The sequence below is a fragment of the Entelurus aequoreus genome, linkage group LG13, assembly GCF_033978785.1.
Source record: "Entelurus aequoreus isolate RoL-2023_Sb linkage group LG13, RoL_Eaeq_v1.1, whole genome shotgun sequence".
NCBI classification, from domain to species: Eukaryota; Metazoa; Chordata; class Actinopteri; order Syngnathiformes; family Syngnathidae; genus Entelurus; species Entelurus aequoreus.
Window position 1 is genome coordinate 41,057,686 of NC_084743.1, and position 14,909 is coordinate 41,072,594.

Genomic DNA, 14,909 nt, shown 5'->3' on the forward strand with positions numbered 1-14,909 from the left:
ATTTAATATGACTCCAACAACAGCATCCCTACAGTTAAACTTGAGGTGGAAACATTCTGCTTTGTGGTTGTTTCTCTGACCAAAATCCCTCATGAGATGTGTGTAACGCTAGTGACCAACTACAAGAAACATCTGACCAAGTTACTATCAAGTTACTTAACGAACACAAAGCAACATATGAAAACATATACATCAACATGCCTAAACATTTGAGGTGTAACAATTGATTTTTGTGATCGGCAAGTTGGCCTTCCGGAAGATATGTATCGATCCAACATCTATTTAAAAGGCAATATATTTCAATTTTATCAATACTAGATAAAAGAAAACATTGGAGAGACTTAATATGAAGTCTAGCGCTTTTATTGAAAAAGATGTTAAACGTTATTTGAGTCTGTTTGCCCTTCTGTGGCATCATGAAAACAAAAATGGCGGATACCTATGGTGGTCGAGAAAGGTCATACCAAATGCAAACGCAGAACATAACATCATTAATTAAAACACAAAAACTTTCAGCAACAGCACGATTGTAAAAGCTACAACCAATAAAAACGACACAACACAATAATATAAAGCAAAACTCAACTTTACACCACAAAGGATGTAACGGACAAAACAGAAGTGACAGCGTAGCAAGTTTGTCGACGGACCAGCTCGAGACAGAAGGTTAAAAACAGTGTAATAAACACTAACAGTACATTAGTAATATCGAAAAGTAAAAAAAAAGTTATTAATGAAAAAAGTGGTGACAAATCTCTTACGTTTCTAACTTTGCTCCCTTGGCCATTTGGTTGGTGTCTCGCCAAAATGTTTCCGCTATCATTTCTGTTAAAGTTAAAGTTAAAGTACCAATGATTGTCACACACACTAGGTGTGGTGAAATTTGTCCTCTGCATTTGACCCATCCCCTTGATCACCCTCTAGGAGGTGAGGGGAGCAGTGGGCAACAGCGGTGCGACGCCCGGGAATCATTTTTGGTGATTTAACCCCCAATTCCAACCCTTGATGCTGAGTGCCAAGCAGGGAGGCAATGGGTCCCATTTTTATTGTCTTTGGTATGACTCAGCCAGGGTTTGAACTCACAACCTACCGATCTCAGGGCGGACACTCTAACCACTAGGCCACTGAGTAGGTTATGTCTTTATGATGTTCTGTATGTAATTAAAGGAGTAGCAGGTCAAACCACTCCTCATTTAATCTGAAAAGATTTGGTTGCATTTAATTTCTCTGGTAAATCTAGTGCCAATTTAACCTGATAGATGTAGTTGCACTTTGTTTTTGATATATTATTATTGTATTATTTTTATGTTGAAAAACAACAGCAAAAATAGCAGGTGAATCTACTGTTAAAATGTTAGTTACTGTAGTTTCATTGAAAATTTCTGGAATGTTAAAAATGGGAGCAGAAAAGGTTTCCTCCTGTTAATTCAAATTAAACTGTCGGTTGCACTTTATTTAAATAAGATGTGAATGCATTGGCCATTAATTGTTGTTTACTTTTTTGTTTATATCCATAATTCCCTTACAAATAATACCGGGAATATAGGAAACTTCACCTGTAGCGTCCCAGTATCCATCCAGTATTTATTTCACAGTCACACTGGTTGTGTTTATTTTATATTTTTTAATGTTTTTTTTTTTTTTGCTAAAAAGTTACTGAATCGATTTCAACTCACTAATGGTCCCTGAATCGTATCAGCAACCCCAAATTCTGAATCGAATTGAATCGTTGTTACAATGAATCGTTACACCCCTACGAAATATGTCCCTGGACACATGAGGACTTTGAATATGACCAATGTATGATCCTGTAACTACTTGGTATTGGATTGATACCCAAATTTGTGGTATCATCCAAAACTAATGTTAAGTATCCAAACAACAGAAGAATAAGTGATTATTACATTTTAACAGAAGTGTAGATAGAACATGTAAAAGAGTACCGTTTCCGGTACCAAAATATTGGTCAACACTACTCTCTATTGCTCTCTGGTGTTTGGGAGAAATAACAAAAATACACGTTGTTTAACTTCTATCTGTGAGGAGTGGACTGAAATCCCTCCTAAGATGAGTGCAACCATGGTGACCAACTAAAACATCTAACCTCTGTACTTGCCAACAGGAGTACTAAGCCATGTTTTGCTTGAGCACCAAATACTTATTTCCCTTAATCAAATGCAAATCAATTAATAACTTGTTTTTAATTTTATTGTATCTGAATTGTTTATACACTCCTTCTCTCTGTTATAATAAAACTACCATAACAATTATAGACTGTTCATGTCTTTGTAAAGTGGTAAACGTACAAAATATGATTATTTTGCTTCCTTGCTGTACAATAGGGCTATTCAGTTAAAAAAAAAAACATTTTTGCATAGGATTCTTAAAAACACAAGAGCAGATGATCTCTGGCTAGCTTTTTAACAGGTCCTTAAAAACATCAGATTCTCAGGAATATACAAAATAAAAAAAATAGTAAAGAGAGAAAACCGGTCACCTTGTCCTTTCTGGAAATGGGAAAACAATTTAGTTGATTAGCCCTGATTCTACAGCAACAACAAGAAAGCTCAGGCCTTTACTTTTGTAAAAGTTTTTTTAGAAGAAGAGGAAAAACATTCCGTCACATTATGATTTGGATGTTTTGATGTCATAATGTTTTAAAGGGGTCATATCACACAAAAACAACTTTTCGTGTGTTGGCACCAGCTTTTGTGTATTTGAGATCCCCATAACCACCGAAAATATCAAACAAAAATATGTCCGTAGTGCGACCCGATGACCGAAAATGCATTGTTATTGTTTGAATTAACCAGCATACAAACTACAAACCTCCTGCCTCATCTGAAGAATTAAGAAGTAACTTTTGTGTTTCGTGACAATGTACCTACTCGGAGTACGACTCGGAGAGATGTAGTGGAATTTCTGACCTTTCACCTTTTTCTATTTTGTACCATTTGAAGAGCATATGTGTGTAAAAGTTGAGCCTATGGTCGCCCTGACATTGTACAAGATGTTTTGATTGTTTGTTATGGCTAAGGGATTCAAGGATGTTGCAGAACAAACAGGTCCAAAACAACCGGACTTTGACACAAGAGGGAAACACATAAATAACCAAGTAGACCAAGTCTAGGCATTATTTGCATGATTCTCGCTTCATCCAACATCTCCGGAGACACTGTCTGTTTGCATGGAAATTCAATCCAACCTTGTACCATTGTACAGTAAAGTAAATAAAACTTTTGTACTAAATTCACTTTTGTTCCTGTTTAAGATTTGGACATTCCACCACATAAAATTGTTGTTATTGTAGGGTAAAATTCCTCTATGACCCTCACTGAGCGATCGCAGTTATCAGCCTGCAGCAAAGCCATATCACAGAACACAATTAGTGGCCTCACCTCTGATTAGTAAAATGGAATAACAGAATACCTTTATCATGCACATCATTGAACATAATTAGATGAATATATATACATATATATATAGGTGCTTATACAGATGTATTACACATTAATGATCAATCAAACAAAAATCTGTTTTAAAATGAATATAGACTTATGACTGTTGCAGAATTCTTTCTCCGGCATTTTCATTGTTGTTATATGATTGATTTTGAACAAAAACTGAATTTCATATGAGTCCATTATTGTTTAGTGTTCGTGTAGATCCCTCGGTGGTGCCTCAGGCTAGTGGCCTGCCGACACCTCGTTGGGCTTTTGACTGCCTTGGTGGAGGGCGTTATTTCACCCCTTCCCGTGGCTGGCAACCTTAGTCGTTCTCATCATCACTGGACAGGTGTTCTCTCTCCTTTCCAGATCACTGGTCATCAGCCGACAAATCTACAGTCATCATGTATGGTCAGTTCCAAAACAGCTTCACCAAAGCTCAACTGTATGGAGCCCGAACTCCATCTGTCTAACTGCAGCTCACTGATCAAACGTCGTGACAAATATCAGCTCAGTTAATCTCCCTCTTTCGGAGTCACTAAGAAGGTCACTAAAATGGGGCTTTTACCTGCTGCAGCTCCAGAAAAACAGATGTGTCGCACATTCACAGACTTTTCAACTTTATAGTCAAATGTACCACCTAGCTAGTTAAAAATGCCCTTAAATTAGCTGTATCCAAACTGTGCTAACCTGGTGTACTTGCAGAAGAAGCAAAAGAGGTGAAAAAATGTATTTGCCTCAAATAGTCTGTGCTAAACACTCCTGAACCACCACAATTCTATTAACAATTACCCTTTTATTAAAACAAAAAAGTCACAAGTTTTCTTTATTCACAGATAATTAATGTTAATTTTCAAACAAACACACAGACAATATAATCACATATATAGTAACCCAAGCCAACCATACATACCCCATCCAAGGTTGTTTTTGGAGAACCTGGCTAAACCTATCTTTTATCAAAAACAGGTTCAGCAATTAGTCTTACCAGCAGTGTTGGGACTAACGCGTTACTAAGTAACGCGTTACTAAGTAACGTGTTACTGTAACGCCGTTAGTTTCGGCGGTAACTAGTAATCTAACGCGTTATTTTTTTATATACAGTAACTCAATTACCGTTACTGCATGATGCGTTACTGCGTTATTTTACGTTATTTTTATGTAGTATCGGCTAGAAACTGAAGATCTGAGTGTGTTTTATTGGAGCGCTCCGGTGGAAAAGAAGAGGCGTGCTTTCCCCCACCCACAGAAAGCACGCCTCCCCGCAGGGGAGACGTTCCTCCAGAGCCGTACTTCGGGTCTAACAACCTTCACTTTACCCGGAAGAGGGTCTTTACAGCTGAGGGTGAATGACGAGCCCGGCGGTTTGTTGCAACTTTGTGAGCACCTACACGCACTCACTGTCGCCGCTCCCTCACCTCTCTCGCCCACTCACTCACTGACGTCACTCACCTCTCATGCTGTCATATCTTAAAGGGCCACACACACACATACGCTACTCTCATAACAACTAACAAGACATCATGGCGAAGCCAGAAGTCGAGTTTTTTAACATGGAGACATTCTCAATACTTTTCTTTTGTCGAGCACAAAGAAAATAACATTTTAGTTAAATGTAAGTTGTGTCTTGGATCAAAGATCCTATCTACTTAGAGTTAAAGTTAAAGTGCCATTATGTTGCAGCTATTTAAAATAGTTTTGTCAATTTTTTCTGGCCTGAAATAAATAGGCCTTTTGAAACATATCTTTGTCTTTGTGTGTTGTATGTAGACCACATTGCTTTCTGAGTTCAGTGATGCAAATGCATGTCAAGTTGATCAACAGATTGTATTATTCTCCAGTGCAATAACAGTACTGAAATGAAGGCTAAAAGGGCATTAATGGTAGCCTTAAAAAAAAGGGGGGAAAAATAAGTAACTAAATAGTTACTTTTCACAGTAACGCATTACTTTTTGGTGTAAGTAACTGAGTTAAACTGAGTTACTTTTGAAATGAAGTAACTAGTAATTGTAACTAGATACTGGTTTTCAGTAACTAACCCAACACTGCTTACCAGTCCCGACCATCTCCAGACAGACAGAGTTTACACATTAAGCAAAATTGCTTACCTTTAGATGCACGCGTGCAACTCTGTCTGCCTTGAGAGACCAGGAGTCCGGATGTGACTGCAGCGTTCTAGACCATCCTGTTCGTGACGGCAATTTTATGTGGTGGAATGTCCAGATCTTAAACAGGAACAAAAGGGAATTTAGTACAAAATTTGTATTTACTCATAATCAAATGGTACAAGGTTGGATTGAATTGCCATGCAAACAGACAGTGTCTCCGGAGACGTTGGATGAAGCGAGAATCATGCGAATCATGCCTAGACTTGGTCTACTAGGTTATTTATGTGTTTCCCTCGTGTGTCAAGGTCCAGTTGTTTTGGACCTGTTTGTTCTGCAACATCCTTAAATCCCTTAGCCATAACAAACAATCAATACATCTTGTACAATGTCCGGGCGACCATAGGCTCAACTTTTACACACATATGCTCTTCAAATGGTACAAAATAGAAAAAGGTGAAAATGTCAGAAATTCCACTACAGAGAGAATGCAAGATTTGCAGCTTGGCACGCAGGCACAATGCCAGCTGTCTAATGGATAAAGAATAATATACTGAATACATATATTTAAACGTTCAGACAGTTCTTACGATTTATTGCAACAGTGTATACAATGAGGAAGTAAGTACAGGGACAGTAGCTTAATAAATGTAATAACATGTTAACAATGTATCATTCTTAGCTTGTAGCATTAGCTTAACCTGCCTACATGTCAATGAGATACAAACAGGCTAATGCTATATTCTTGCATTAGTTTCAAATAGGGAGAAGACATCACAACAACACATACCTAATGCTTTATGGACTGAAATAAATAATAAACTAACCTTTAAGATGCCTTTATCTCCTCGGCTCTAAAGTTCCATATTCTTCTCAAACCTCTTGTTGCAGACTTGCTCATACATGCACATGAATGCTAAAATCCATGCCATTTCTATTAGAAGGTAGCGTATAGTTCTAATTTATATTTGTCAGTAGACCCAATATGGAAGCGCTAAAAGCTACAGCATTGCTGATGGGGTAGAGACACAATCGAAGGGGGAGAATGGCATTGGCACGTAAATAAGACCACCAACAAAACGCTGCATTCTAGAAAGCAGTTTGAAGTAGGTCTGTAAAACAGAATCTATGTACAATTTTGACCAAAGCACCACCATTACATGTTATGTAGACCACAAAGAAGTGTTTTAAATCATAATATGACCCCTTTAAAATAAACTCCTATCTGTATCCCATCGATCTGTCTCACAGAACCAAGACGGAGCTATTTTATCTGTAAATATGTTTAATTTTTTTGTAATCGTTCTAACCACATCTGGTTATTTTTTTTTTTATTGTCAAAATGACTTGTGGGTAATGAAAACAACAAAACTATTAACATACAAATGCTTAAAGCTTCTAATGTTGTTCTTCCATCTGACAGTGTCAGTCATGGACCCAAGTCAAAACTACAATAGAGGTGACAACATATTGCCTCTGTTATCTATCTATCTATCTATCTATCTATCTATCTATCTATCTATCTATCTATCTACAGTGTTTGGGTTTTTTTATACATATACTGTATCTGTCTTGCTGCAAAGAGTAGACTTAATCACTCAACTTTTTAAAAAGTATCGATGTGTAATGCCATTTTACAATGACTTTATTGACAAACATTTATGTTTTCTATGCTGTGAGCTGGTATAAATTCAATCATGACAGCATTTTGTTTGGAGCTATATGAAATGTATTATATTACACAACCTTTTTCCTTGGATCTGCCTTTGGTACACATTTCCATTTAACTAAAGTGTGAAAGTCATTATCCAATAATCATTGTAGCAGAGAGACAAATAAAGTATGATGTGTGGCTTTTCTCAACTATGTCAAGTGGAATAAATTGATTGCCAGTAGTAAGTATACCATAAAGTTGATCTTTTTTACACCTGAAAATAAACAACGAGCCTCAACATTTAGCGCAAAAAAGCTTGATAACACAGAGGGTTGATTGGCTAACCATCTGCAATTTATAGTCTGACGGTGGCCTCTTTAAAATGTGGGTTTTGAAATAAGTCTACTCCTTGTATTTTTTTTTATATTTACATTTTTTTCTCAGTCGCTACGGTGCATTTCTAATATCACTGTTAACATTTGTACAACATTTAGTGCATTTCTAAATACAATTATTACAAACTCCAAAACATTGTTAATAACCTGCAAACGTGTGTCACTTGCTTAAAATGAATAGCAAGTAGTAATGAAGTCATTGTGACATATTTTTTTTATGAACAAAGATATTTCGTCATGTTTTTATTATGACAGTTTACGCTGTGATGTTTTCAAATGCCAAATAGTTAGATCTAGGTGACACTACCCAAAAATGCTCAAAACAGCACTACTCACACAGCCATTTCACAACTACGGTAAAATTACACAGTACTGTATTTAGCGAGGTAACTTATTCCACACCTTCTACCTTTTACCAGATTGAAACCTGTCTCATCTGGGATTCACCAATGATCATTTAAAACTTTTAGGGGGCATTTTCCGGGGGAAAAAAATATTAAGACATGAATATTTGCTTGACAGACTTTGACAACTAGTTCAACATATCATATTTTTCAGACTTTAAAGCACACTTAAAATTATTTCATTTCCTCAAAAATCGACTGTGCGCCTTATAACCGAGTATGGATATGTGTTAATTCTGGTTGTGCTTACTGACGGATTTTATGTGACACAAAGTGTAGTAAATGGCAGTCACACATAAGTGATACGTGTAGACTGCAGGGTGACGCCTCTTCAATAAATCATGCTAGCAAGAACATGTAAGCAAGCAACACCAAAACTTTGATGTTTCATTGAGAATATAAAACACAGTGCTAAAAAATCTGTCAAAATGTTTTAGTATGACTTTGGTCAGCGACAAAGCTGCACCGCTTGATGGATTGTTGATGCATTATGGATACCATAGTCAGATGTGTTGTGCTTCAACGTACGGGTATTATTATGGTGTGTGTATAAGGACCCCAAAATGGCACCCATTAGGAGACATATTATCTGCCGTTTTGTTTCGCAAAGCCAACTTTTCTTACATATTAGTATCTGCTAATGTGTATTTGTGATCTGCATAAGTCCCGGAAATGTTTTCACGTGTCCGCCATTGTAGCCCACGACATAGTCAATAAGCGCATTATTTTTCTCTATCCTCTTGTTGCCATTTCTAATACAAAGTAGTGTATAGTTCGAACTTAATTGTTTAGGAGACTAGCTATGGAAGCGCTAACATCTACAACAAAAGATGTTGGGAAGAAAAGACACTGTCGAAGTGGAGTAACGTAAGTAAGAACCACCCACCAAACGCCGCAAACTGAAGAGACGGTCAGAAAGCGGCTTGTAGATGGCCTGTAAAACATGATCTATGCAAAATGTTGACCAAATAACCACCTTTGCATGTTATGTAGACCACAAGAAAGTGTTTTGAATTTAGTAAAACAAAAAATCACAATATGATCCTTTTAATCCGGTGCGCCTTTTATATGAAAATAGACCCATTCGTCGACAGTGCGCCTTATAATTCAGTCCGCTTTATTCCAAAAAATAGAGAATTTATATGTAATGACTCAAGCAATAAAATTAGGAGTTTAAAAATGATTTAAAATGAGTTAACACTAGGGAATGACTATTCAGCAGTCATAAGTGTTGTTTATTTTGACCAACATGACAAAGCAAGTCAGAAAACATCAGAGAATTGGATGAAAGTATTTGATGCATGTCCAAAAGTATTTGTCATTTTTTGGAAAAAATGAGAATCTGACACTATTGATGTGCACAAAATGTTGTGGGGGTTGAAATCAGAGAATTTAGATAAATGCACCAAATGGACTGAGAAAATCCGTAATACAAATCAATGCTTTTTCTTTGATTTGTTAATGTTTGTTTACTGCTTCCCCATCCTCTCACAGCATGTTTGCCTGACACCCTACTTTTTGTCACCCAGTGTGGTGTTATGTGTCCATCCCAGTGGTTGTAAGTCTAGCCATGCGGATGCATGATATTGTTTTTTGTTGTTTTTGTTTTTTCAATCAAAAACTCGAAGTCCCAGTTACACTCAGAATGAGTTAACCCTATTTTGAATGTGCCTTTTCGTACATGAAGTAGTTTGCAACAAACCAACAAAACAAAAACTATTAATATAGTTAAACACAACTAATATGACTAGCAGTTGTTATTTGTGGAAAAGTTTGTTCATTTTGTAAATAAATAGAATTTACAATAGGAGTGGATCAATTTAGTGAAACCGTTGGATACGTTAGGACTTCTTATTGCAGGTTAAGTCACTTCAAAGTAACATCAATATAATGACAGGTATTAAGATTGACATAAATTATATTAATTAAAAATGATAAAAGCAAGCTTTGATTTTAAATTTATTGTGCAACATAACCAACATTAATTTTCCTGTATAAGCATTTATTTAAATGTACAATTTTATTTTAAGAAATGTAAACACAAAAGAGGTCGATAACATGTGGTTTTGCTCAACAATGACCATGCTGTAAGGAATGGTCTTTGTTCAAGTGTGTGGAGCGAATATGCATACGTGGGCTCAGTAGATGAACAGGTTCCTTAAGAGTAAGAAATGCTGTATTATGGACTGTGTATGTATACACCATCCAATTACTAACTAATTGGTAACAAACGCTTAACAAAAAGTTTGGAAACTAAACTAAATCACAACTACAACTACTTTTTTGAGGTCCACACCCAGTAAAAAGTTAGAGGAGCTGTTTAACCACTAGTGGTAACATAACCTAGCCGATGGAGGTACTGTTTTATGTATTGGTTTGAAAAATGTAACGAAAAGCTCCTTAACGCAGTACAGTCCGAACCACACCTGAACAGTCACATTCAGTTTGTGGCGCTAGTCGTTCCGTGTTTTATACATATATGGATCCTTTTTTAAAGTTTAGTGGCTCATGCTAATGTTCTGTGCCTGTTTCTGCAAGCTACATTTTCTGCAGACCCTTTTGTGCTGCTGGGGTCCTGCAACTTGGTCCTTTTATTAGTCAACTTAGCTTAACAAATGTTAGTGGAGAAGTAAGTGGACTTTTATGCACAGTTTAGAGCTTGTAGTGACTGCGTCCTGTATTTACAGCCATAACAACAATCGCTTGTGTGGGTTTGATATGTAGAAAAACATTTACCTTTAAATAAGGGGTATTACGGTCATTTCAGCTAAATGGGAGCAACATGAATTGAACAGCTAACAAAAATATATACATATGTATGCATGATTGTAACGGTGTTATTGCATTAATTCGGTTGAAACCAGATTTTTAAAACCATGTAAACACATTAAATTTGATCATGTCCGACTTTTCGCCAATCTATATGAATGACGAACGGCAAAGACATTTAAGGGGTTGTTTGAAACATTTATACAGACGTTAGAGGGCACTAACTTTCCAATGTATTTTACACAGTATATCCCGCCGTATATACGGCTTCTCGTACATAATGACGTAATTACGTAACACATACACGCGCACTAGCTTTGGGTGTTGTCAGCTAATACCAATTTGGATAGCTAGCGTTAGCTGTCATTGAATGTATATTCTATCATAACAACAACGTGACTGCAAATTGTTTGTTGTTTCTCTTGGACTGCTTTTGTATGTGTGCACGAGACAGGTTGATTAAACACCAATCATTTTATTCGGGCCGGTAAAAGGTTTTATTACATAAACTTTGTAAATGAGAAAAATATAGACAATTGTCAAAAAAATGTGTTCTATTAAATCACTAAATCAATAAAGCTAGCCTGTGGTGTTTTTGTTATATTTTTTGCTTTGAAATATGTTACTGTGAGGAAATTCCAAACAGCACCTTTAACATCCACAATGAAAAGGTGAATAAAAAGATGAATGCTTCAGAAACTGAAATAAGTCCATATTGTTGTATAAGTATACAAACCTACTTGTTCAGTTAGTGGCACATCATTCTGGAAGAAAACTTCACTTTTGTAGTGGGTGAAATCCAGCAGCAACAATTAGTCAGACAACAGCAATAATGGCAAACTATGAAAAAATATTCTCTGCCTTTTAAAAAATATTTAAATAAATGGATAGACTGTATTTCAGTGAGTTAGAAAAACATTGATCAACCTTTTTTTCGCAAAGGAAGGTCCACTTACTGCAATTTAGACACCACTGACATGGATTTATTTCAAAATATTTCACTGTTAAGCAGAACATTTGTTTTCAAATACCGTAGCCAAGCCACCGGAATGTATTTAACCACTTTATATAATAGTATTGTTTACATTCCTAGTATTAGTATTTTACTAGTAAAAGTATAGTAGCCACGACAGGAGTTTTGAGAGATTTTTGTCTGTGCCTCTGAGGGGACTAAATAAATGTTTCCTCTGCTGTATGTAATGATGTGTACAGTGTATGGGAATTTGCCAAGTAAGTATTTCAACATAGCATCTAATAATGAGCAACTGAGGTAACATATGACCAAATATTGAGTGTCCTCTGCTAACTAATGATGATGCATTTTGGAACAAAGCTTTGCAATTTCCCATGAATCATAGCATGATTTGATCCAGACCCTTAACAGCTCTTGTCTGCATGTCACAGCTGTTACACAAATTGTGCTGATGTTTTCGATGCGGATCCTTTTCATGTGCTTAACCGTCACCACCTATGTGTATTGTTGCTGTGACTGCCTGATGCACACTGAACACTGTTGGAAAGTTTATGGCTACTCCATGTTGAAAGTTCACATTCCACACTGTGACTAACTTCTCCCCTTCTACTGTCCAGCATACCACTGGGACACATCAGACTGGATGCCCAACACCAGGTTGTCAGACGTTGAACAGGTCCCTGGCCACAAATCCCGTACTTGTGGCAATGTTGCAGCACAGCTTGCAGGAAGTGCCCGTGAGTTAGAGTCCGACTACTATCTGGGGGGCTACGATGTTGACAGTGACTACCCACCTCCCCATGAAGAAGAATTTTTCAACCAAGACCAACTTCCCCCTCCTTTACCTGTTGTTGAAGACTATGCAGAGCCCCACACATTGCTAACTGCCAATCTTCCAGTTTCAAAAGAGAACACCTTAAGTTCTGTCAGCAGTGGACATCACTTCCACCCCAGTCAATATCTCCCTCCCCATCAACTTCCTGTGGCGGAGGCAGCGCATGGTGACTTCAGTACTTCGGCATGTGGGGTGAGCTCAAGAAATGTTGACACAGATGACCCTGCGTCTCTAAATATATGCCTGTCAATCAGAGCATCGTTAGCATCGGACGTGTCAGGCCCCAGTGGATTGGAGGATTCTGAACATAGCAAAAGTATGGACGAGCTGCATCAAGGTGTCACCATCATCACGGACTTGCAGCAACAAACTGAGGTGTGATTGTCAAGCAAGCACTCGCTGGAAAATGCACACCATTTAATATTGCCACAGTTGCATCAAAAGAAAACATCAACTATAAAAACAATGATGCATTTTTAAAAATATTGGTATTCATGCATTTTCCCATGCAGAATACACAACGTGTTCAACGTTTCTTGATGTGCAGGAAAATAAGAAGTACCCTTTCTCTTTCGATAGGAAGTCCTTTTTAATGTCAGAAAACTTGGCTAGAGAATGTGAATAAGAAAGTTTAATCTGCAAGTGAATCATGTGATGGAGAATTGTGAGAAAAACCGAAAGGACTTTCATGTAAGTGAAGAGGTTGATTGTCACAGATGCCAAAGGAGTACTTCTTTCTCCAAACGCAACATTTTCCTTAACAAAATTTCCATTTAATGTTTTTCCTCATCGTACAATTTGAAGTCCTTGTACAGATTTTGTTTAATAAGCATATGTTGTAACTTATGGCCACGTTTATAAAAGTATTTGATTTCATGTGGAATGTAATCCCTTGAACCTTGACAAGTATTGTATGAAAGCTAAGGGCTGCTGTTCTCTCATCCCTAGAAAAAAATGTCTAATATTTTATGAGTAAATTAGTAGTTAGTCATTTTAGCCGGATCAAGTTATCTTGGATATGTTAAATAGCTTGTTCTGGAAGTGATTGCTTTTTCATACATGAACATTTTGACCCAGATATAAGATGGTACTTTTCTTCCCTAGAATAAAATGATAGAGAACGAGTGAGGCGGACACATTTTCTCTTACATACTAATACTGAATTATTTCTTTGCTTTAATTTTAACACTGGTCCATGTTTCAAGAGGTCTCAGTCAGTTTGTTTGATGTGCACTTGAATTGAGTAGATTGCATTCATTCTTGACCAAATACTGTAAGGCTATGTCCACACGAACACTGCTACTGTAAAAACACACATTTTTCAATGCATTTTGGCCTAAGCAGAATCGTCAAACAACTAAGAAATATAAGTTTGGTCTTAAAAAAGTGTTTTCCAAAAACTGGTCTGTGACCCTGGCCCAGATAAAAAGTCATTCTATAGTTGAGTCAATACAGTATATACTTATAGTATGGGTATTATTCATACTGTATATATTATTTCTCATAGGGATGTGTGGCAACTATATACCCCAGCACTAAAATTGCGACGTACTAATTCTAAATAGTGTTTTTGTAAAACTTCAGATTGACGTGGGGAATATAAAAAACAATGTTAATGTTTGTGTACATAGAGTTGCCAACTGAGTGATCATTAGAAGGAATGTGCACATAAAGTTTGGGCTGGTGGCTATGGAAACAGTTTTATAATATATTTGGGATGTGGTCTTGGTATACTCTCTTTTTAATTACGTAATAATTTTCAGAAATATGGAAAGTGTCTACATTTCACAGCTGCCGTAATTTTGTTTTACAAAATGTTTTCATTCATGGTGCATTTGTGATGTGTTTTGTCATTATGTAAATTAAACTTTGTACCATGCTCATAAATTGTACCTCTTTGTGGCATATGTTGATGTAATTATTCCTGAATTAAAAACACACTCAAAAAGGACAACCGGAAAAGGTAAAAAGTGCACCTACTGAATTAATTCACCAACATAATTATTTCACCAATCTTGAACATGTCCAACAGTTCTACCCAATTGTTTTCCTTTGTAAATGTGTTAAAATATCTGTACAATCTACATTTTGTAGAGTAAATACTTATGTTACCCACTTATTTTAACAAAAATGGACAGAATAGCAACATAACATCCAGCCCATCAATACAAATGTGTACATACATTTCTATTTGACTGACTGAAATAAATATTGCAAATGAACATGGCATTATAGAAAACGATGCATTCAATTGAAAAATATATGTCAGGAACTGCTGGTGTTGAACCCCAAGATGCAGAGGTGGCAGGCGTAGCGCAGCGCAGGAAA

The 14,909-nt window shown here is 36.6% G+C and overlaps 1 protein-coding gene across 6 annotated transcripts in view; it reads left to right on the forward strand.

The window, feature by feature from the left end:
- The window catches only part of fat3a (FAT atypical cadherin 3a), a 325,923-nt gene extending 311,444 nt beyond the window's left edge, over positions 1-14,479 (forward strand). For 3 of the 6 annotated variants that reach the window (XM_062067850.1, XM_062067855.1, XM_062067852.1), the window contains 2 exons: positions 6,975-7,010; positions 12,364-14,479. In XM_062067850.1, the coding sequence (XP_061923834.1) occupies positions 6,975-7,010; positions 12,364-12,962 (635 nt within the window). In that variant the 3' untranslated portion in view covers positions 12,963-14,479. The remainder of the gene's footprint in view (positions 1-6,974; positions 7,011-12,363) is intronic. The other 3 variants (XM_062067851.1, XM_062067853.1, XM_062067854.1) reach the window with 1 other exon arrangement.
- Positions 14,480-14,909: the final 430 nt, after the last annotated feature.